This window comes from Trachinotus anak, unplaced genomic scaffold, assembly GCF_046630095.1.
Source record: "Trachinotus anak isolate AG129_WGS33_773 ecotype Australia unplaced genomic scaffold, CSIRO_AGI_Tana_v1 ptg000032l, whole genome shotgun sequence".
NCBI lineage: Eukaryota > Metazoa > Chordata > Actinopteri > Carangiformes > Carangidae > Trachinotus > Trachinotus anak.
In genome coordinates this window covers 2,961,126-2,983,951 of record NW_027273883.1, presented here as the reverse complement: position 1 = coordinate 2,983,951, position 22,826 = coordinate 2,961,126, and the positions used below count along the sequence as shown (strand labels likewise).

General features: G+C 39.3%; 1 protein-coding gene across 1 annotated transcript; it reads right to left on the bottom strand.

Moving 5' to 3' along the window:
* Positions 1 to 3,595: 3,595 nt before the first annotated feature.
* On the bottom strand, positions 3,596 to 19,718 carry ctsk (cathepsin K). The gene is made up of 8 exons (XM_071469883.1): positions 19,585 to 19,718; positions 18,087 to 18,210; positions 13,522 to 13,644; positions 11,182 to 11,334; positions 7,412 to 7,630; positions 6,058 to 6,223; positions 4,676 to 4,784; positions 3,596 to 4,443 (listed from the first exon to the last, which is right to left on the bottom strand). The coding sequence occupies exons 1-8, from the start codon at positions 19,587 to 19,589 to the stop codon at positions 4,344 to 4,346; spliced, it is 999 nt and encodes a 332-aa protein (XP_071325984.1). The 5' UTR covers positions 19,590 to 19,718; the 3' UTR covers positions 3,596 to 4,343.
* Positions 19,719 to 22,826: the final 3,108 nt, after the last annotated feature.

The following is a 22,826-nucleotide window of genomic DNA, read 5'->3' as shown; positions in this document are numbered from 1 at the left end:
CCATGAATAAATGAAGTGTCCTGAAAGTACTGGAAAATAAATCAAATGTAATAAATTGAATTACTTTTACTGATGAATTTAATCTACTACATTTAAAGAGTAACTTTCCCAACACTGTGTCCAAATGTGCTGGATCTTAATATAATTCATTAGTATTATACACTTCAGGTACCAGGGCTGACTTATTATTTAATTTTAACACTGATTCGCTTTAGCTGAATAATATTGACATTATCATGAAACACACACACAATATAACACCCCAAGCAGAAGACCTCATGTAGCTGCATTTGTCCAACTAAAAATATTTTTAAAATATTAAAAGATTTAAAATATTAAAACCATTTAAATGTAAGACCAAGACAAGCATCAACGTCTCATATTTGTGAACCTTTACTCCATCAAATTTTGGTTGTTTTAAAATAACTTTAATGATTCATTTACTATCAAAATAGTAGCAGATTGATTTTTATCAGGTAACTGTAACACATCATTGTAAAAAATGTGCTTCTTGAAATTGTGCTAATGATTTGAACCAAATCACAAGGCAAAGGTTCCAGTTTATTAGGAACATCCAAACCACTACGATCCCACACAAACGCATCAACAGCTGTCTCATAATGTTCAGCTGTCGGTGCCACTGAATTTTAGAGTTATTTTTGAAGCTGTGGTTTGCATTGGCAGCAGTTTAGACGAAGTTTTCTGATCACCACACGCCTCTGGTACATTTAGTACTTTTCTGCATGTTCAAGATCGCTGTATGATAGTCAGCCCCCTGAAGTATCACTTCCCCAAATTTAAAGCTACTGAAATGTACACAAATCCCTAAATTAGACAACAGTCACAAGACCAGAAGTGAAACTGATGAACAAGCACTGTCACCAGGCATCAGCATCACTTATTGTTTAATCATGTTGTTATGAAGGACATTGTTAGGACAGCTTTAGAAGAGGGGGAATCTTCTGCTGCCAGGCAGAGAGAATCGACTTTGATAAACAGCAGTGAATAGAATCTAAATTCAGGTTGGTGAGATCTGAGGACAGACACAGTGTGAATGCAGATCTGCCAGTTCCACCTAAGTCACTGGAGAACAATGAAAGACTCAACAACTTCTTCAAAGATTTATAAAATAAGCAAGAGATCGTCATTTGTGGAGTCTAAACTCCAACCTCGGTTTCCATTTACCATAAAACGGTACCTTTTATATATATTTATTAATGACTTTTCACAAGAGCCTGAAAGTAGAGACTCATCAGTGGCTCATTGAAGAATGAGTTAAGTATCTAATCTAAGAAAACGGCCTTGACTGGTTACTTTGTTTATCTTATTCCTCATATCAGAAATATTAATCATAAAAACGAATCATAACAGACCCATAGGAAGTGTTTGAACTCTGTCAGTGAAGCAGCACAACGACCTTAAATTCACCAGATGATTAACAGAGGAAATAATAAAGTATAAATAAAGGTTATTAAAACCACCACTTTTATAATAGGTAACAGGGTTATTCTACAGTATTGTTTTACCCTGGCACTGATACAAACAAATGCAGACTCTACACAAAAGACACCTTTAAACATAAAAACGAAAGTAAAAGTTAAATCACATTAAAGACTCTTATCGACGGACTCTCCTCTGACAAAATGTCCCGTATTAACATAAGCGGAGGATTTAGATGAAAGCTTTAGATCAAGTAAAGGGTTTAACTTGCCTCGTTTAGTCAGACTCATCTCTGCTTCTCTGCTGAAACCAAAACGACCGTGTTTTCCTGGTTCTTATTTATGAAGAAACTGTCACATGTTCTGAGGCTGTTCCTCTTCCTCTTCAGAAACAGAAACCTGCGCCACCATCACGCTCCTGTGTTCGCACCTGAGGTCAGTGTGAAGCTGCGGAGACGGTGAATGGATGAAGAAATGTGAGAGAGAGAGAAAAGAAGGATTTTTAGTCTACTTTTAGAGGCTGAAAGACTCAAAAATGAAACATAGAATAACTTCTGTTTGGTGATTTTATATTTAGACAGCTAAACTAAACACATTACATCAGATAAAAATGTGTATTAAAATCTTAATTTAAATCTAAAGCCTCAATATTGGCCCCTAGAGGCTGTAATATGAAAGACATCTCACAAGGGGTGGATGAAACAAACATTTCAAAATAGCCAATAGGAAAGCAGTGCATTTTTTGATGACCAATGACAAAATTACAGAAAACTATGAACGCTCAAAAAATAGCTATAACAGTGATTTTTTTTCAGAGTTTTCATTGGATGGGCAGATGATTCCTCTGGGTAGACACGCCCCCGCAGAAAATGTTGACAATTTGTCCAGAATGTTACAAAAAAAAAAGAGTAAGTATGTTAAGTGGATTTTACAGCGATCTGCTTATTAGATTAGATTTGAATGTTTCTAGTGTCACAGTGACTTTCTGTGGTGCGATGGTGTTGCAGTAGGAAATTCAGGGAGGTCACTAACAACGTTAGGATTCATTCTCTGCGGAGCACAAATGTGAGCTGCAACTGGGAATCCAGTCAGCAGCTGCTCGCTGTGACTCTGGAGTGAAGTGTAGCTGAAGATGAGGAGGCTGGATGATGAAGGGTCAGGAGGTTATCACATTTGATGGCAGTCTGCCAGCTGTTGCTGTGTTGGCTGGATAAACTCATTCTGCTGCGAATATAAACAGACAGGGTCTGATGAATCTCTGTTACATTGTTATGGCCCCTGACAGGATTTTATTTATACTATATGCTTTACATTGTTTTATATGATAGCTTGACATCATGCTACTGTAGCTGCTGTAGAAAAATTACTGTCAGTTTACAGTCAGTTTACAGGGGGGGGGGGGTTAAGGGAACTGATGAATAGAACAAAATTAAAGTGTTTAATAATTTAGAGGTTTTGCAGGTATCTGTCATCTCTGGTCAAAGGGAAACTATAATATTGTCAGTTAACAGCACGACTAATACTTATCAAAATGTCATTTGTCAATATGTTTTGGTTTTTTTATCTATTTAAAAAATATAATTTATCTATACATCTATTTAAGTATTGTACCTGATGCTGTGATTCCTATTAGTAAGAGAGGAATGACAGAAGGAAACCAGTTTATTTTAATCCTCATTATGCAAAAACATATTCATAACTGTGAACACTTGCTCTGTGTTGCACTGTGACACTAAAGATGTGACTTATTAGACTTTATTTCACTACCATGCACTGTTCAAATAGTTGTGTGGGAGCTGTATTTGATATTAGATGTTACAGGGTCATTTACTGGGATTTACATGAACCTTGTATTCACATTAGAATCTACAGGAGATTTGTGAAGCAAACTAGTTTTAATGTAAGTGCCACCATCTGCCTGCTGCTGGGATACAAAGTATAAATACAGAATATAGATTCACAGGATGTGATGCCACTTCAACATTGTGTTTGTTGGCTGGAGAAATGAAAGTGTTTGTCATTGTGTAATCAAATGTTTCAGATATAAAATATCAGTTTATCGGTCTTGCTTCAGATTATGCACTGAAATTCCAGTTAAATTAAGAGCAGTTTCCAACATGCGTTCTTGGCTATCATTAAAAATTCCCCATGATACGTTTAACTTCAAAATGAAACCTTTATTCAAGCTCATAGAAAACATCAGTTTACAGTTTAATCATCGGAAAAGTGCTGAACAGAACAAAAACAAAAAGTTTGACATAATGATAACCAGAAAAACTGGGAGGAATTTTAAAGGAACTGACTCAGCAGCAACAGGAAAGGAGGAGCTCCCATTGCCCAGCAATGTTTCCTGTCACACTGAATTTAAATTTCATTCGTTTTCACACACACACTGTAATTAAAACTAGAGACTGAAAGAATCACAGACTATCAGCCAAACACTAAAATGTTAGCTGTGGCTGATGGGTCTGTAGATTTAACTTGGCACTTTGGTTAGTGTTACTAACACCATGCCCTGGAGGTACTGGAACTGTATGTGTTTCTTTATGGAGCAAACTTCAGTGGAAGTCTGCTGCTCTGGAGATAACACTGAAAAGACTTCAGGGGCTCAAAGTGCTTAAAATAATTCAAGATAACCAAACGTCCTCAGACTTTATTTTAGGACGCTTGAATCCAAGAGTCCATTACATTTAACTCTTTGTGATACCAGAAGAGAATCATTCCCAACGACAGTAAGTCCAATTTGAATTAGGAAATATGTTTACAATTTGTAGTAGAAAGTAGAATCTTCCATTTCTTTGTAGTGGTTACTGAGATTTGGAAGGAATTCTTCTCATGTATAGTAGTCTGAGCAAAGCCCACTGGGTCCTCCCTCGTCTTCCTCTGAGCTCCGCACTCATCTCCTCACATGATGGGGTAGCTGGCGAGGTTGGCGATGCCGCAGAGGTTGCCACGGTTACGTGCCATCAGGATGTAGCCCTTGTTGCCCCAGCTCTCGCTCCAGCTGTCAGGGAAAAGACAAAAGATGGTGACTGAGGTGGGAACAAAAGAGATGTGATAGATGTTTTTGAGAGCATCGCCAGGAGTCAAACAGCATTTCCTGTTATCAGTTTGTCATCAACGCGGACAGACGGCATCACCTCAACGCCAACAACGACAAACAACCTGTCGTTTCATTTTGGTGGCTTTATGAGCCACCTGCTGCCATTCAGACTCAGACAGGTGATGTGTCCCACCTGTTCTTGACGATCCAGAACTTCTTCCCCTTGGTGTTCACTCCGTAGCCCACCGCCAGCACAGCGTGATTGATGTCGTCTTTGTTGCAGTTGCGGTCGTAGTAAACACCTGGGCACATGACAGAGGGCAAGAGTGAGAGTAACTCATATAATGGGGTTTTTTATGTGTAATGTGTTGTTTTTTGTGTGTTTGTGTGTGTGTGTGTATGTACAGATAATGTAGTTAATCTCTCAAAATGAGAACCCCCCCCCCCACCTCCAAAATGTCAGACGTTACAAGTTACACATGCAGACTATTGGTAATCACTACAATTTACAGATGTTCTATGAATGTCTCACATGCAAGGGGGGTTGGGGCAACAGCAGAGCACTGTGTAGTGTCTTTATGGGAGACACTACGCAGTGTATAGTTAGTACAGTTGACATTATATAACGGGGCAATATGAAGGGCACTGGGGGGACTGCTGGATCCAGAATACCTTATCTAAGTTACTTAACCTTTTTTGTCTTTATCAATTTTGACTGTTTTTTGCCTACATGTGAAAACAGATTCGATAGCAAACCTGTTTCTGACTCTGAGAGTGCATGTAGTGTCATCCTCAGCACGGTGGACAGCAGACATTAAGAAGCACTCAAGGATGACTCACTACTTAATGCTGCTTCGGAAAATGTATATAAAAAACTTTAAGAGGTGATGAAAACATTCGTGAGAAACACTCATCACTTCTAAGATCAGTGGTTATCAGGGAACAGGAACTGAAATCTCAAAGATCACAACTTTAAAGACTTGGGGTTTACATATACTGGAATCAGCATACGAAATATTTATTTTCTGTTTTTTAATTATAAAATGTATACTCTCCTCAGGATGATAAAATCCCTGCATAAAAAGAATCCAGGGATTCTAAAGATTTTAAAGTCGACAGCAATGAAACTTTTCATTTTTTTGTGTGCAGGAGACAAACAGTAAGGAGGAAAATGACACTGTATAAAGGGAAATGTGAATTGTTTGTTACTGTTGTTGTTTTCTGCATACGTAAGAGTCCAGTTTGGCAGCAAACCATGAAATACTCAATATCAGAACTTCCTTTAAAACACCAACAGGTAGAGTTTCACACAGACCCTGCAACAGTAAAGCTGATCACGATTCAACCCCTGCATGGCAATTTTTATCACACAGGGAGTGATGGCTGCCAGAAAAAGAGAGTAATGTAACAATATCCACAGTTAAAGGGCTGACACATACAAAACTACTGGCAAAATGGCAAAACAAAGGCCCTTTTAATGTGTAATGCAATTTTCAACTACAAACTCAACTATTCACATGAAATGATACAAATCATGGCAGTGGACAGACAGGCCAGTCTGAGCAGTTCACTGACCTCTCTGGTAGAACTGGAAGCTGCTCAGGGTGGCGTCGATGCCCACAGACACTGGACCAGCTTTAAACAGTGCAACAGCCAGAGCGTGCTCGTCACCCACCGGGACTTCTTTGTAGCCTCTGCACTGGGCTGCCATGCCTGATGAGTTGTAGCGGCACGGCTGGTCCTGTAGACGAGACACAAGAGGAGAAAATTGCTTGAAATATTTGTTTCTGATTTCTTTATTCTCACTGCAGAAGAAAAGAGACAAAGATTAGACAAATTAAAGCTGGAACAAATATTTTTGCATGTTTTCAACCCAAATGGTACCAGTAGTTCAACATCCAAAATTCAAGCAAAAATATTAAACAGTCGATGATTCCAGGTTCTCAAATGTGAGAATTTGCCGCTTATACAAAAAAAAGACATTTGTGGTTTTCCTGTCACGGGAACATGTGTCATGTCATGTGCTTGACTTCAGTACAAGTTCATGGAATCCCAACAATGGGGAGACATAAGCCTTTAATCATTAAATAGCATTTCTACTTCCTTCTCGCCCCATAACATGACTGAACTGAGTGTGTTTGCTTTGTCAGACATAAGAGAGTTTCTTCCTCATCATTTCTGCTAAATCATTCAATGAGAAATAATGGGTATGATGTGTGACTGGGTTACATGTGACCCTCTGAAAACCAAGTGTGGAACCATTTGGTTTCAGTCTGTGTCTGCAATTCCTGGTTCTTGTCATTTCAATTATTTTTTTATGCAAGACTGTGGGTGTCATTTAAAACTGTTTAGCTTAGCTTAGCATGAAGACTGGGGACAGGGAACAGGGGACAAGCTAGTCTGGCTCTGTCTATAGGTAAAAACTGCCTCCTGTCCTTTGAACACTTCAGTTTAAGTTTATGTTAATTAGTCAGCTTTAAAGGTGTTGGTAGACAGACTTTGTTCCCTCTGGACAGAGTAGGGTTTTGAGGAGTGTGACTGGCGGAGACTGCCCTCCTGAAAAAAATGAGCCCATAGGTCATTTGTGCAACAGGTTATTATGACCCATAGTTGACCTACAGTATATGACTGTTCAAGTTGAAGGATTTGTTGGACTCTTGGGGTAACATGTCAGGACATCTTAGTGTGACAAGTCTGTAAGGACTGAAGGGCGTCACATCAACACCAGCAAGGGAACAAGTGTAACTCATGACAGGAAAGAGAAACTAAAGGTCCAAAAATGTGGTGAACCTCAGATCCTGTGGACGCTTTAACACTGTCACGAGACATATGATGGTTCACTGAGATGACTGAAAGTTTGTTTGGGCACGGAATTGACCCACTGAAGGGTAAGGTATTTCTTAGTTTGAGTGTCATGTGACTTTCTCACCTCTCCGACGTAAGGGTAGGCCTCCTCAGAGTCGATGCCTCCGTTTTCCTGGACGTACTTGAAGGCGTTGGTCATGTATCCTCCTCCGCAGCCATCATTCTCTTTGACACAGTCCACGAGGTTCTGAGGACTGAGGTCCCGCAGCTGACCTGTCTGCTTGGCCAACTGGCCCTCGAGGGCCCCAGCTGAGCTGAAGGCCCAACAGGAGCCACAGGATCCCTGTCAGGAGGAAAGATCGAGAGGAAAGTAAGATTACAATGTCGTTACCTAAGTGTGACAAAAGTAGTGAGGAATAAAATAAATATAACAAACAGGAATGTATGAAGATACAAACTTATTTCTCCAGGTTCTAACTGTCAGTTAAATGGTTATATGTAAGGAGTACACATATGTGTAATGTGTATGTTACTAACCATCCAGGTATTTATCAAAATCACTGAACATAAAACCCAAGAAGATCAAGCCAGCTGATAAAAGGGCAGAGCTGGGTTGGATAATAAATAGTGATTAATGAATAATTCACAAATCTAAAAGGTAGAGAAAAATTGCATCTGAACACCTCATTAATACCTCATCAGACTAAAGGAAATCAAACTGATGAATGGTCAAGTGAAAAATAGAAAGCAGTTTGTGTCTTCTCCTCTGTGTCCACTGGGGGGCAGACTTTGACAACTTTGACAACAGCAATGATGCCATCCTGGACAGGAGGTTTGTGTCGTACAGGCTTGTAGGAGCAGTGTGCTCATGCCACACAGTGAGAAATGTGCTGTTTTATCACACATTAATATTAATGTATGGGAGACCCTGACATTGCATCATAAGTGACCTCAGTGTTTTAAAACTTGTGGTCATCTGGTCAGGTTAAACCAGTGACATAGACTGACTACATGTTAGATTGAGTGTTAGCATTAAAGTCTTAAGGCTATATTAATATTAATATTGTTACACTTACATATATACTTAATGTCTTTCATTTCAATAAATTACTAATAATAGTCATTCAAATGCGGAAAAGCAACATTACTATGTACTATGAACATCATGAGACAGTGAAGCTCTTCACCATAACCAGACTAATAACACAGCAACTCCAGTGTTCTACTGTAAATATACACTGTATCCTTTGCTAATGACCCTGTAAGGTCACAAGGAAATCAAGAGGACAGGAATCTGGTTTATTTTTTCAGACTCTCCTCTTGTCTTTGCCTTTTTTCTTGTTAAATTTTGGAAAAACAAAGAAATTACTTTGTAGTTTAACTGTCATGATCAATGGACATCATGTAACCATCAACATGAGATAAGAAATAGTCTTTTTGCTGTATAAAGGGGTTCCAAGCAGAAAAGGTTGGGACCCACAAAGACATGATTTCCCATGGGTACGCCTCTCCCTATCAGTGAAGGGTCATAAAAAGAATATTTTATAGTATCCAATAAAAAGAAATGTAAAATCCAAATGTTAAACATGATTTCATGTAGACAAAAGACATCCACCCGGCCTGTTTGAAGCAATAGAACTTAATTAGAGTCATTGTCTGACTGCAATGTCTTGCCTGGCTTTGAGTTAAAACACCTTTGCTCCACCTCCTCCAGGAAAATGCTTTCTGCTGCTCTGAATTTCTCCAGTTAAAAACTTTGTAAATGTGTAATCACTTCAGTTCACCGGGGGCGCTCTGAGTGTGGCTTTGAGTTCTGGTGGAGCTGAATCAAACAAAACATCAAAGGACAATTCAGTCATCACAAAAGGAGCTGTGGTGGAAGCAGCAGAGTTGTTAGTATGCGCTGGGTGCAGCTAGCCTGCTGAATAATTCATCAACAACAGGAAGCTGAAGGACCGCTCGATAAATCCTGTTTATAGCTGCAGGTTGGTTTTCAGCCACCAGAGGGAGACAACATCCTCCACATACTCTCTGAAATCACATTTACAGGATAAATCACTATCATTTATTTATCTATTTATGTTTTAGTAGTAGAAATAGTAGTAGTAGTAGTAGAAGTAAACATTAGAACATTATTGCATTTATTTACTAAAAATTAACAAAACTTGGCCAAACATTCACTGAAAACTAACCCCCCCCCCCAAAAAAAAAAATTACATTAAATAATATTTTAACTTTGAAGTTTATTAGATAACATAACATCACTCTGCTGCTGATGAGCCTTCGAGCAGAAAGCACAGATGTCTGCCATATTTCAGTCTATGTACTTCCTGTCCTCTCAACCCTTGTTTACATTAATAAGGCCCTTCTGTCAGAGCCGCTTATAATGACTAATTACATTCAATAATCAAACCCATTCCTTTGATGTCAAAGTCCATTAGAAGTGAGAACAGGCTGTTTCCTCCAGCAGGTCACATGATCGTACTCTCTACAATTGTTTGCTTCGTTTACCATTTGTGGAGCAAAGTAAGAGGAAAAAATGGAGGCTGTTTCCAGGGATTTTTCTGAAAGCTTTTATAGTTTCTTTCAGGGCTTTGGATAAAAATATGCACCACACACTCTGACTGTCATTCAGCCATTTTTGAAGTCACATGCTGCTGCAAGGCCACCACTTCCTGAACTCAGCCATTGCCATTTATGAGGATTTCATAAAACCAAAAAAAAACTGAAGTAAAAGGCTGAAAAATAACTATTTACAACGTTTGACATTGCTGATAATTGTAGATTTTTATCAAGTAATTTTTAAATACTTAAATATTTATATGTTCTCAGGTGGTATCATAGTTTTAACTCTACCTGCAACAGCTACATTTCCCAGAGAAATCAATGAGGTTTTTTGTGTTTGCTTCTTAACATTTTGCCTGAAAACATTCATGCAAACTTTTTCTCTGTTTTCCCCAAAGCCTTAAGCAATGTCAAAACTTAAGAGGAACTGCTACATCTTACTGTCTTGCATTTCAGTTAACAGGAACACTTATTTGCAGGAATATGATGGCTGCAAAAATACAACAACTTCCCCCAGCGTGAGGCACTGAGCCGTTCCTGTTTTCATTCTCATGACACAGTAATTTCAGTCTGCCCTCTCATGTTCCCTGTCTGCCTTGGTTGCTGTGCTCAGTGAGGTGTAACAGATATTTATCTTGATCATATTGAAAGTTTCTGTTACACCTGTCCTCGCTTGTGTTCTGAATATTTGTTGTTTTTTTTTCATATTTCCTTGTACTGCAGTGACACAGTGTGCAGTGAAGTTTCTCAGTTATGTTACTGGTGCCAGGGGAGTGAGGACAGTACAATCTCCCAACAGTTTGCCAACAGGCTGTCCATGAAATGCAAATGTTTCTTCAGCTATGTCAGCTCTAATTACAAATTGTGAATACAACACATCAACTCATCACCCTGATATGGCGAACATGTCAGCAAACAGTTGCTTATTCATAGATCCAGCAGTTGTGGGGCAACATTAGCATTTCTCTGGAGTTGGGTTTGTGGCAATTATTAGTTAAATATTCCTTCTCTTTTATTTCAGTTTTTGGTCTCCACCAGCTCCCTTAACTTCTAAATGCTCCGCTGTGTTCACCAGGTAGTTGCTAACTGCATCTGTCTGCTGTCTGCTGCTGAGCAGGTAATTGACGGTGGCTTTTTACAGCTGTTTGTCTGAAAAGAGCTGCATGAAGCTCCATTACACTGAGGGGAGCTGCAGATTTAGCTGAGGCTCATCACTATGAGCGATGCCTTTTACACCGTCACTGAATAACACATCAATTCAGAGGACTTTTTTTTCACTAAAAGTTTTCAAACACTGGATAGACAATAAGATCGTCTTTGTTGTCTGACCTGGTTCTTCACTGGAGTCACCATGCCCTTCTTGCGGTAGTCAATAGATTTGGGAATTCTGGAGACCTTGTCGTCCAGAGCCATGGTGAAGCTTCGCTCGCTGTTCATGGGGACCTGCAGGCCGGTCATCTTCTCAGCCACTTCCTCTGACGTCTGTATGAACAGAGACACAGTTGATGTTACATTTACATCCTGTTTCAGGTCTTAGGGATGCTTCTGAGGCTCTGCCTTTGCCTGCTGACTGTTGCACTCTTTCTTTAAGTAGTTGAGTTTCTAAATCAAAAACATATCAAGCAACTGAGAGTGCAGAGGTTAAGGGTTCCAGGTTGTATTGTGCCGACAAAAGATGGCATGAAACTTTCCTTGATTCCTAGAGTAATCCTGTGAGATGAAAATGTTTTGGGGTAAGAACAAGGGAAGAGAGGCAGAGAGGATTTATTTTTAGACTTAAGACAAGGACAAGTAAAAGAAGATATGGGAGAAGGAGGATTTGACTCAGCAGGGTGACGGAGGATTCATGAAGAGATGGGTTTAACACAGTTTACTCTGAAGTGAAATGTCATTTTTCTGTACTGTACAAATGTCAAAAAGGGGGACAAGGAAAGGTGTAATGCACATAAAAGATGTACAAAACAATGACATGAAAGAGGGAAATGTAGAACAAAGGAGGAATTAAAATGACTTCCGTATTGTTTTCTGACTCTCATAATGAGACTGATGGTTATATATGTGATATAATCAGAATTCCCCAGTGCTTTCATTACAGCTCAGGAAGATCGTTAATGGAAGATATATGCACCATCTGGTTATTTTTTTTCATTTCACTTAAGCACTTCCAGTAAAAAATGAAAATGGAAAGCCATCCTTCATTTCCCAGCCACCTGTTTCTACAGAAACATGAAATTGGCCGTTTGTCCAGAATGTGGAAGTGTGTTCCTGTCACCGATAAATAAGCCCAAGTGCTGGTATGCTGTTTTTACGCATTCTGCTTTCCACCCATTAGGTTTTTTACAGCCAGCATCAGTCATGACCTGCACTGACATACGGTACATATCACTACAGCTTCAACTGAAGCAAAAAACAAACATGACAGCAGCTAAAAGCCTGAAGTGATGAGGGGAAAACAAAGGAATAGCTGGGACTTAGCAGCTGGTTTTCAGTGAGTTTATCGACACACTCCCCTGACTTCCCTGAAAATAAAACACCTTTGGTTTTACAAACTTAATGTGAGACACTTGTGGGAAAATGAAACAAGATTTTCACTGATGAAGGCTGCGAGCAGACAGATTAATTACCACTTGTGAGAGCTGCTAATGACACTTGCATCTGAATGCACAATGTGACTTTGCTCAGACTGCAGCAATTTCTCTATTAACTGATTGGGTTGATTGACAGAAAATTAATAGTCAACTATTTTCATAATCCAACAATCGTTGTTGTAATTTTTAAGCAGGAATGTGACAAATTTTCTGGAAGAGAGAATAGATGATCTGATGCTTTTCTTTGTTATACATGATCGTAAACTGAATCTGAGACATTTGAAGACGTCATCTTGGGTTGGTAAAAATTATATGATTTTCTAATGATGAACTGAGAAAATAATCAGCATGTTAATGAAGAATGAAAACAATTAGTTGTTTTTTTTCATTTTGAAAAACTTGAATGTATGTTACAGTGTCAGATGCTGAGGCATGTGAATGGCACAGAAGCTATATAGCTGCTTGTCGTGGCAGTTGGTAATTTTTTACTTCATTAACCTGAGACAGCTGTCTTAGTGTTGGCACCACAGCAGCTGGGATGAGCCAGTGATATGATGGATACAAACAAGAACAGTGGAAACACTGATCAGATTGGTATTGGGGGAGATGTCTCAGTTCAGCTCTGTTCAGTGCAACAAAGATGATAAAACAAGAGGCAAGCTGCAAAAACCCATCACAGTCATTGCCATTCTGAATTCTGCTGCCAGTTCATATGGGTTATACTGATTATACGGGTGATCTGTCTACTCCTGATCATGCCAAGATCAAAGTACATGAAATTTATGTTTTTCAAGATGGTCACTTTGTCAGATTAGATGATTATAACCAATAGTAGCATGTGGTTATTCCTGACTTGTGAGAAAGGCAAAGGTGATTGGGCAGGAGAGGCCGCGTGGACGCTTTCTGTCCGGGCCTCGTGACGAGACCTAAACAATTCCACTGTGACACCTTGTATAGAATGAAAAAAGTTAAACCATATGTCCACACAGTCCATGTCAGGTGGATCAGGACATCATTGAGCCGATATCAAATATTCGACCGCTCGACCATGATGCAGACCTGCCTCTGCGTCTGTACTCACCATGTCTCCCAGGTGGTTCATCCCCATCTCGAAGGAGTGAATGCCCAGCGCTGCCTCCTGGTTGTGGGCTTCGATCATGCGCATGTTCTTCTCCCAGATGGCCCTGCGGATCCCCTCCTCATCCTGACACAAACAGAAGTGTGGGTGTCACTTTGTTTCAAGTCCAAAAACAAAATCTGAACACGTTCTTACACTGGACACCAAGAAGCTTTGAAATGGTCTTTTTAGGTAACCTTAGATTTAACCTTCTAATGCAGCAGAATGTAAATTGAGATTAGTTGTAAACCCCTGTAATGAACATGAGCATGCTGACAGGAACAAACTGTGGGGTTTAACTGTGAAATAAATACTTGGCAAATATGATGTGATCTCCAATAAATCCTGACTTACAAGTTGACAGGATCACCTGAGGGCATCATTAAACACCTGAGTGGCCTGAGTGGAATGGATTATGGGATCATAAGTACTTTAGTTTTAAGACAAGGCCTGAGGATCCAGCCTCTTTACTGGGACAAAGTAATGGATTTACATGCTTGTCATTCTCATCTGACACCAATGAGTTTCATAAGGAGGCCAAATCATACACAAATATTCCATTATCTCAATATTAAGTTTTGCTTCCATCTCTTCACTGACACTTGTGCTAACACCTGACAGCTGAAAGAAATGAATCTGGGCAAATAGGGCAAATTTACATTTTAATTAGCATTAGACAAAAAGCTGCCCCATTTCATTAATTAGGCCAATTTAATCAGTGCACATTCACACAACAATCTTCCTTAGTGCAGCTTGTATACAGCAAAAAGACTGTCCAATGCCATTGTAATTTATGTTTAGATTTACACATCATGAGCACCATGTGTGTCTCTTATGGGCTAAGAAATGTGTGCAAGTGTGACTTTTCATTCATATGATGCTGGTTCTGCGTATATAGATACAATATGGAAATATGATACAGTCTTATGGTCTGTTACCTAAAAACCATCCATGGTCTGCTTAGTATTCATGGTCTTAACAACCATTAGCATAACTATGATCATTATTTCTATCCTTTCCACTAATGGAAAATGCAAATCATGCGAGGAGACCGATTCTATTACAGTGATGTACAGTTCAAGGAAGGTTGAATTCGAGAAGCTGGTGGAGGAACAGTGATTAAAGGAGAGAGAGAGAGAGAGAGAGAGATAGAGGTACTGTTTTTTCTGCTGACTACGCATGGATATAAATGAACTCCACATAATCATCATATGAATACACACACATGCAAATAAATAAATGCATGATGTCCACACAGAAACAGATAAAAACAACACACTGCACATGAACCACAGGCACATGCAGCACCATAGATAAACTGCATGCATGCATCTATACACAAAAACACACACACACACACACACACACACACACACACACACACACACACACTTCACAGCTGCAGAGCGGTGACCTCTGGCTGGAGGTGAAGAGTGAAGGGATAACAGATGCTCAGTAAGCACCCAGGAAGTAAATCTGCAGTTGCCTGTGCTTTTACACCAGCTAAACCATGTTTCCTTTTCACAGCCAGGAACTATAACATACAAAAAATAAAAAATAAAAATGGAAAAAGAGGACTGGGAATTTTAGACAAAACTAAAACAGTAAAACTGAGTAACAGGTGAGAGGAATTACCAATGTTTGACTGACATTTGTGACAGCTGGTCACAGCTGGATTGACGGTACGATAACAAAGCTAATGGCTTAATTTAAAAACTAAATCAGTTTTTTTAATCTTTCAGTTGATAAACCTGGCTTTAACGACCTCTTTAATCAAAGTAAATAAAAGACAAAGTAAAGTGGGTCTATAGCCTTTTGAGACTTTTCTGAATTCCTGGCTTAAGATGAGAAAGATGAAGTAAAGTAAATTCTCATTGTGCATGTCCTGCTTTACTTTTTCTTCTCCGTTCTCTAACTCCATCTGTCTTGTTTCCACTGCAGGCCAAGACATGGAAGTAGAGCAACCAGTGCCGGCCCCACTTTACTTGCTTTTTTTCCACTTGACTTTGTTTCCTTCAGCGTTTACAATACACGGCCTGGCTAAAGAAAACATATGCAGTGAAGATTCACAGTTAATGATGTTAGATAAACTCTAACCTGCTGCGATTAAGTACCAGCTCTGTTTTGTGGACAAATCATACACACATAAGTCGGCAATAAATGATGTGTCAAGAGAATCTTAGAGGCTGGCAGTATCTGCCTTTGCTCCTCAGACTTTAAAACAAGTGGTATAGCCATCAGTCCCAGAAAGAATACAGAGCTGCTTTGTAATCATAAATGATTTGATGGATTCATTCATTTTCTGATGCTATTCTAATTGATAGGCACACTATTTTAACTGTACAGACCTGCATGTATTTCAACGAGAAAATGTTTTAAAGGGTTTTACCATATCTGAACCTGCTGCTGCCTGTTTCCTACAAATTTGCATCTGCAAAAACACTTTTGAAAGACACCTAATGCCCCATGCATAACGCCACAAAATGTTGATATTGAATACATCAACAAAGTGTTCACTGACAACATATTTCAATCTTGCAGCACAATATCCAGTTGTAGCATCTAAGGTGTACAGAAAGACTGTGGCCTTTTTTAAATTTAATTTGAGAGGGGCAAAAGTGACTTTGTGGATGAGATACAACATGTTAGGGACCCCAGATATGGATCCTGATCTCTGACATCAAAGTCCACAATTTGTCTCTCATCGTCTCCAATCACTTCCCTAAGATTTCTCCTACACTACAAAAAGTGTACTAGGGAAAATAATCTTGACAGCAATAACATCTCTTTGCAAAAAAGTTATTGGGAAAAACAAATTAGGTATGCGAAATTGCATTAAATGGAATTTATTGGAGACACTAATTCGCTAATCCACTTGTTGGAGCACTTTGGGAAAAACTGTCATTCAGCAGTAGATATTTCTCTTTACAGTCAAGATATATAAGGATCTAGACAAGGAGGCACATTTTCAAGAGCACTTTTTGCTATTTTTGCCTCTGCAATACATCAAAACACAAACATGTCACATGTTCCAGTTTATGCAATCATCACAAAAACAGTCAATATGCTGATGATGCACTATTATTAACTCAAACTAAAAAATAAAAAGCAGTTACACTCAAGCAAAATGCAGCTTTTCTTGGATGCAAACAGAATTTCTGAAGATACAACTATCCACTGAATGACCCTTTCTACATCTATAATCAACAGTATAAGCCATCCTCTCTCTGTCTGGACCAACTGTTTACCACTGTTTTAATCTTTGAAATAAACAAAGATGAGCTATTTTAATAATTTTAATTACAAATTAGCATCCATACAACACTGAACGCTGGCAAACAGACAGAACAATAAAGCCAAGCAGATGGAGATTTGGTAGTGACATTACTTAGAACTCCTATGAGGAACATCTGCTTTGTTTAATGTTCCCTCTGCAGGTCTGCATCATCCCAAATAAATATCCACCAGACAGCAGAGAGAGAGAGAGAGAGAGAGTGAGGGGAGCCTAACACTGGACTGACTGCCAGTAAATTGACTCAGATGTAGACAGTGAGTCAAACACAAACATGTCCACTTTGAGCAACTCACTGAAGCACAAAGAGAGAGAGAGACAGAGGAGGGAACCAGCAAAGCTTGATAAGAAGAGACAGAAGATAAACGCACAGGCTGCTATAAAACAACTGAGACTGGAGCTGTAATGAAACTTTGACATCCTTTCCCATTAATGTCACTGCGATCTTTCTTTCTGTCACTCTGTTGCCACCCTCCTCCTTCTGTCTCCTGACTGTTGAATAAACTAAAACAAAAAAAGGAGCTTTGTGCAATTCAATAGGAATATGAAACAAAATGTTATGTATCTTTCTTATTTGTTTTGTAGAAATCTCATCTTGGACTCAGAGCTGGATTTATGGTAATGAAATACGAAGCTTCACCACACAAGCACACAGCTCCATTGAAGTACGCAGCTTATAATTCAGTACATGTTGTTTTGTCTCTGATCTTTACCTTTTGCTGTCCAGCAGTTGAGCAACCATGTTTTCTCCAGTTGAAGAAAACATCCAAAGGAAGTCATATGAGAATGTTCTCACCAGAAAACCAGAAGAACTCACGATACAGAAGAGTACGTTTTGAGAAGTGAAAACATTGTGGTTTTAGGTGTTACCTACTGTAGTGATAACCACCAAATACCTTTTTTTAAATAAATAAATAAAAAAAAAACCACACACACACCTGGTGCACAACTCTAACATATCTGAAACCAGCAATAATACTCTCTGTCAGATGGGTTTTGTTAGTCTTTGATGGGCCTCTGTTGGCTGTGGGGTTCTCTACCTCCCACATCAGAATTGAAAAACTGCTTTTGAATCTATATAATGTCTTATGTTTGCATCTCTTATGACACTTTCTTTTGTGCCTTTCTATCTTTACCTCCATACTTTTGTCTATTCTTATGTTGCATTTTAAAGCCCTTTGCCACTGTCTGCGGAAAGGTGCTGTGCCTGTACATACAGGACAAAGTAGATACCCACCAGACCGTTGTATTCTTTCCTGTATGTGATCTTCCACTGCTCCCACTGGGCATCCAGAGAGGCTTCATCCAGGTGACCCAGAGCTGAGGCCACCAGCAGCAGCACGCACACACACGACAACATCCTGGACGAACAACAACAACACACACAACCTCATGTTTCATATACACAACAAACCAGTGCTCAAGTGCATGTGAGACTTGTATTACTCGTATACTAAGAGCTGGGAGTTAGCTGCAAGAGTCAAAGTTCAGCTTCAGTAAATAAAATCTAAAATGAAACCTTACTGCACACATTGCTTTGTATGGGTTTCTGTGGAGTGGACCATTAGTATGCAACTGTAGTTTTTATTTCCATGGAAACCTGCAAACAGCTGATTTTGGAGAGAAAACGTGCAGAGTAGTCCAGCGGTCGATAGTTCAAACCAAACAACTGCTTGTCTGTTTCCACACAGCCAGAAACAAAAGTCTCGGGAAAATACTGAATTTGGAGATAATGGATATTGTCTGCCAGCAGCTTCATACCAAACATATAAGTACTAGCCCCAGCATGAAGAGTAAAACTAAATAACTTTGTGGCTGTTTTGAAAAAGTTCCCTTGCCTTCTCATCTGGGATTTAGACCCATTCTCTGTGCACTTTTAACTCCAGATTTAAAAGAACTTCACTGCACTCTGAACCTTTTCACTACCTTTGCTTCCCTCTGCTTTCCGTCCATCTGTCATTCATCAACTTCTCCCTGCCGTATTCCTACATCCTGCTTCTAATCTGCATTAGCACCCGTCGCTTCCAGTAAAGGCCACCGACCTGTTCGCTTAACAAAACTACAAGCAGAAAACAAAAAGAAGTTTCCTGTAACTTTGAGGCTGTGTAAAGTGAGCTGCTTTACATTCTCTGCTTCCTACACACCAGCATTATGTCTGCCCTTGGGTGATTTGAACTCAATGCCATGATTTACATAGCAGGGTCTCATGATCTGTATGCAAATAGTTTACAGTTTACCGAAACAGTGTGTGCATGGTGAGTCATCAGAATTCTCCCGGTGATAGTTTCTGCAGGTTTTAGAGCTGGATTTTACAGAAAGCATCAATATTTGCCATCATATTTCTCTCCTATTTCGTGTCTCTTGTAATTTTCCATGACTACATTAACTCTCAGTCAGCGCTGCAGCTTCCAAAAATCCTTTTATTAAAGGTGCAGCTGGGTCAGAATCATTCCCTAATCTTAGTCTTATTAAGACTGATTACTTTCTTAGTTTGAAAAAATACTTTTGAATTCATCAGAGCCTGAATTCAAGGGGAAGAAATCTTAAAGTAAAGGTGGCTTTAATGAAAGTTCTGCACTATTGTAGGTCAACTCAGCTCAGTTACAGGAGGCATTTTAGCTTTAGTGCAAAACATTAGCAGTAGTCTTTTCTCTGCAACCTATCCTGTCTGAGAGAAGGAGTAAACAAAACTGAAAGTTAAACTCTGTACCAGGAAATCAAACAGTAAACTGTACCTCATGTCCAAAGTCAAAGAGATTGGTGAAGTCCTCTGAGTCTGACTCCGTCTTCCTCTGCTGTCGAAGTAGGTCAGTGTGTGAGTTTATATTGGTTAGATTTTGAGGAAGTGCAATGGGAGCTCCAGGTCTGAGGGAGGAGGAGTTTTTTTTTTCCATGCAGGGTAATCACATCTGGTTTCACTCAAATGGCAAAGATCCCCAAACCAGATGATGTCAGGTGTCAGATTACACATCTGAAAACTTCAGAGGCTGAACCCTGCTGTATTTTGCTGCAGTCTGGGTCACTGCTTGAAAAAATAATAAGGCAGCTTTTGAATTTTTAATAAAAATAACTAAATGTTTTTATTCCTTTTCTGACCTCAGACATCACTTATATTATTTATTAGACCATTGTCAAACATGACCATGTGTTTTGGTCTTGGCTATTACATAAGTTTTATCTTCAAAGTAGTTTGTACTGGATAATAACTAATACATTATTAATTATAATATTTAGGCTTACCATGGGTCTTCGTATTGTGCAGGTTCAATATGAAAACATCTGCACCAGAAGAAAGCTTCATGCAGAACTTCTGTGATAAATTTCCAAAGGAATTACTGCTTTCTCTGTATCTGAAGGAAATAAATAAGGAAATATACTCTGTAGTAACACTTGTAAAACACAACATCTTTGAAATTCATGGATAAAGATATTAATGGGGGACTTTTGATATTGGTGACCTGAAAAAATCATGTGGGAAAAGACACCGGGAATTTTATGGTACAAGGAATAGAGAGCATCACAAACCACTGGTTTTTCTGTACTCCACCATACCATCTGATATTTGGGGTGGAACAGCTGATGTACAGCCAAAAACAAAGACTGCAGTATGTCAAAAACAATATATACTCACAGACCCTCTCTAGTCATACAGGACAGAGAAAAGACTTAATGTATGATTACTCAGTGATTTTTGAGGATAGTTAAGCTCACGAAGCCTTTATTAAAGTATTATTGTCTGACACTTGCACATTTATACCAACTGTGGATTTTGCCTTAAACAATACTATAAAACAATATTAGTAACTGAAGGTTGACAGTCTGATTGAAACCTGAGAAGCAGTAACAGTACACCAACAGCACTGAGTTATTAAACAAAATTTCCCAGGCCGGAGCCAAAATATCTTTGCCATAATTATTTTCTGTGCCATGTCGTCTGGTTATTGGTGGATACACACTTCCTCATGCACTTAGTCAACAGCCTAATGTGTCAGGTCTGTGTGTATATATGAACAGACCATATGACTCCTACAGCAGTCTGGCACATGTAGTCACCCGTCTAAATATAAGAGCATCCCGTGTACCTCATATGTCCAATGATACATGGCTGTGTCGCAGCATGTTACTCATTCGTGTAATCTGAACTGAAATGGAACATGCACATAGGTGATGGGTTTTTTTTAAGTGCACATGGACTTGATGTCATGTTTGCTACTATGTCATTAATGTTTTATGTTTTAGACGTTATCAATCATGTTGTATGTTTTTTGATGCCATAGTTTCAAGATTTGGACAAAGACAAATTTCCGCTTACATTTTGCTCTGTTTGCTGTGAAGCCTTAGGATGACAATGTCAGTTTATTTGACTGTGCCAAACATTTTGGTATCATTTCATGGTCCCCAGAGAATGATCCATCAGTGACATTTCTTTCTTTTAGCATCAACATCAGGTTGGAATTTGTCTTTGAGCAACACAATATTTTAAACACTTCTGGCCAAATCTCCAAAAAACTTAATGTGGACATTCATGATCTGTAGACGATGAATCCTAATGACTCTCTGTAACACCTACATCAGACTAAAACCTAAATCTTTACACAAGAAATATCCAAATCTAATGGACAATGGCAATGAAATTTTACAGAGCACATTCATGCTCCCCAGAAGTTAAATACATTTAGGAAGCTCAAACATGGGTTTTCTTGTGGGACGTTCTTTATATCAGAACGTCAGATGTGCTTTCAACAATGAACAGGGGGCATATTTTTAACCTTTTGGTCACTTTTTCCAATCTACCCTGACACTACTTTGTTGTAGGTCTTATGCTACAAAGAAGTCAAACAGGCAACACACCCACCAACATGAACAAACAGACTAATCTTTCTCCTAAGTTAGCAGCTTCTTCTCAAGGTCACAAACAGTCTCCGGTGTGTCAAGAACTGTGTAGAGATCTCTGGTGTGTTAAGGTGAGCGGCTCCAAGCACTGCCTCTCATCCCTGACAGCTCACTATCTATTTGATCGATGGTGTTTTTTCTCATTCTTTTTTTTTTTTTTTTTTTTTTTTTTCTTCCTCTGAAGCATCTGCTCGCTGGATTTCACCAGGCAGGAGAGAGCATCTTAAGATCCTTTAAGACTCTCCTTCCTGATTCCTATATGGTCACTTTAGATAATGAGACTCATGGACGATAGTGTTTCCACTGATCTATCATCCAGCACCCAACCGCCCTCTCAGCACCAGTGAAGGTACCGTCAGGCAGCAGGTGATGACCTGTTTGTAAATGTGTGTGTGTGGGCTTGATGAAGGGAGCGGGCGGTGATAGATTTATAATCCAATATTCCTTACTAAGGTGGTTACCAAACGGTCGATGGCTCTATTTTTATCTGGAGTGTTCGAAAATCTATTAATATCTCTATAAAGGCTGATGTTGAGAAAGCATTTCTATAATCCCACCGCTCTGATGTGAGCAGTGGGAGCCATTATCTTATTGTTGCGATTGATTTTCTGTTCTGATCTGACTTCACTGCGTACACTGAAATGTGATCCAAGGCCCGGTTCGACAGTGAATTCCTGTTTTCTTCCCTCTGTTGGGCCACATCTGTTTCCCATTTCAACACATGCCGTGAAAACCCACCACAAAGCTGCAAACAGCTCCGCTCCCAGGATGCTCTGCTCCTGTCATATGATCAACCCGCTGACTCATACCATCACGGGATGTGTGCTTCTTGCCATTATAGAGCTGACTTTGGCTCCGTAGTAGTGAGAAGTAATGTTACATCACAGCAGTGCGGCACTGCAGAGGAAACTGAATGACATCCTATTTTCTATATGCATCCCCGATCCATATAATGACTCCCTTGGGGACAGATTACGTAACTCTAATGCTGCTCCCTGTGGAAATGAATTGTGTTTAAGCACCAGAAAACATCAGGCCTCATTCACGTTCTTCAATCTACTGAGAGAGCCCAAGAGGCTTTAAA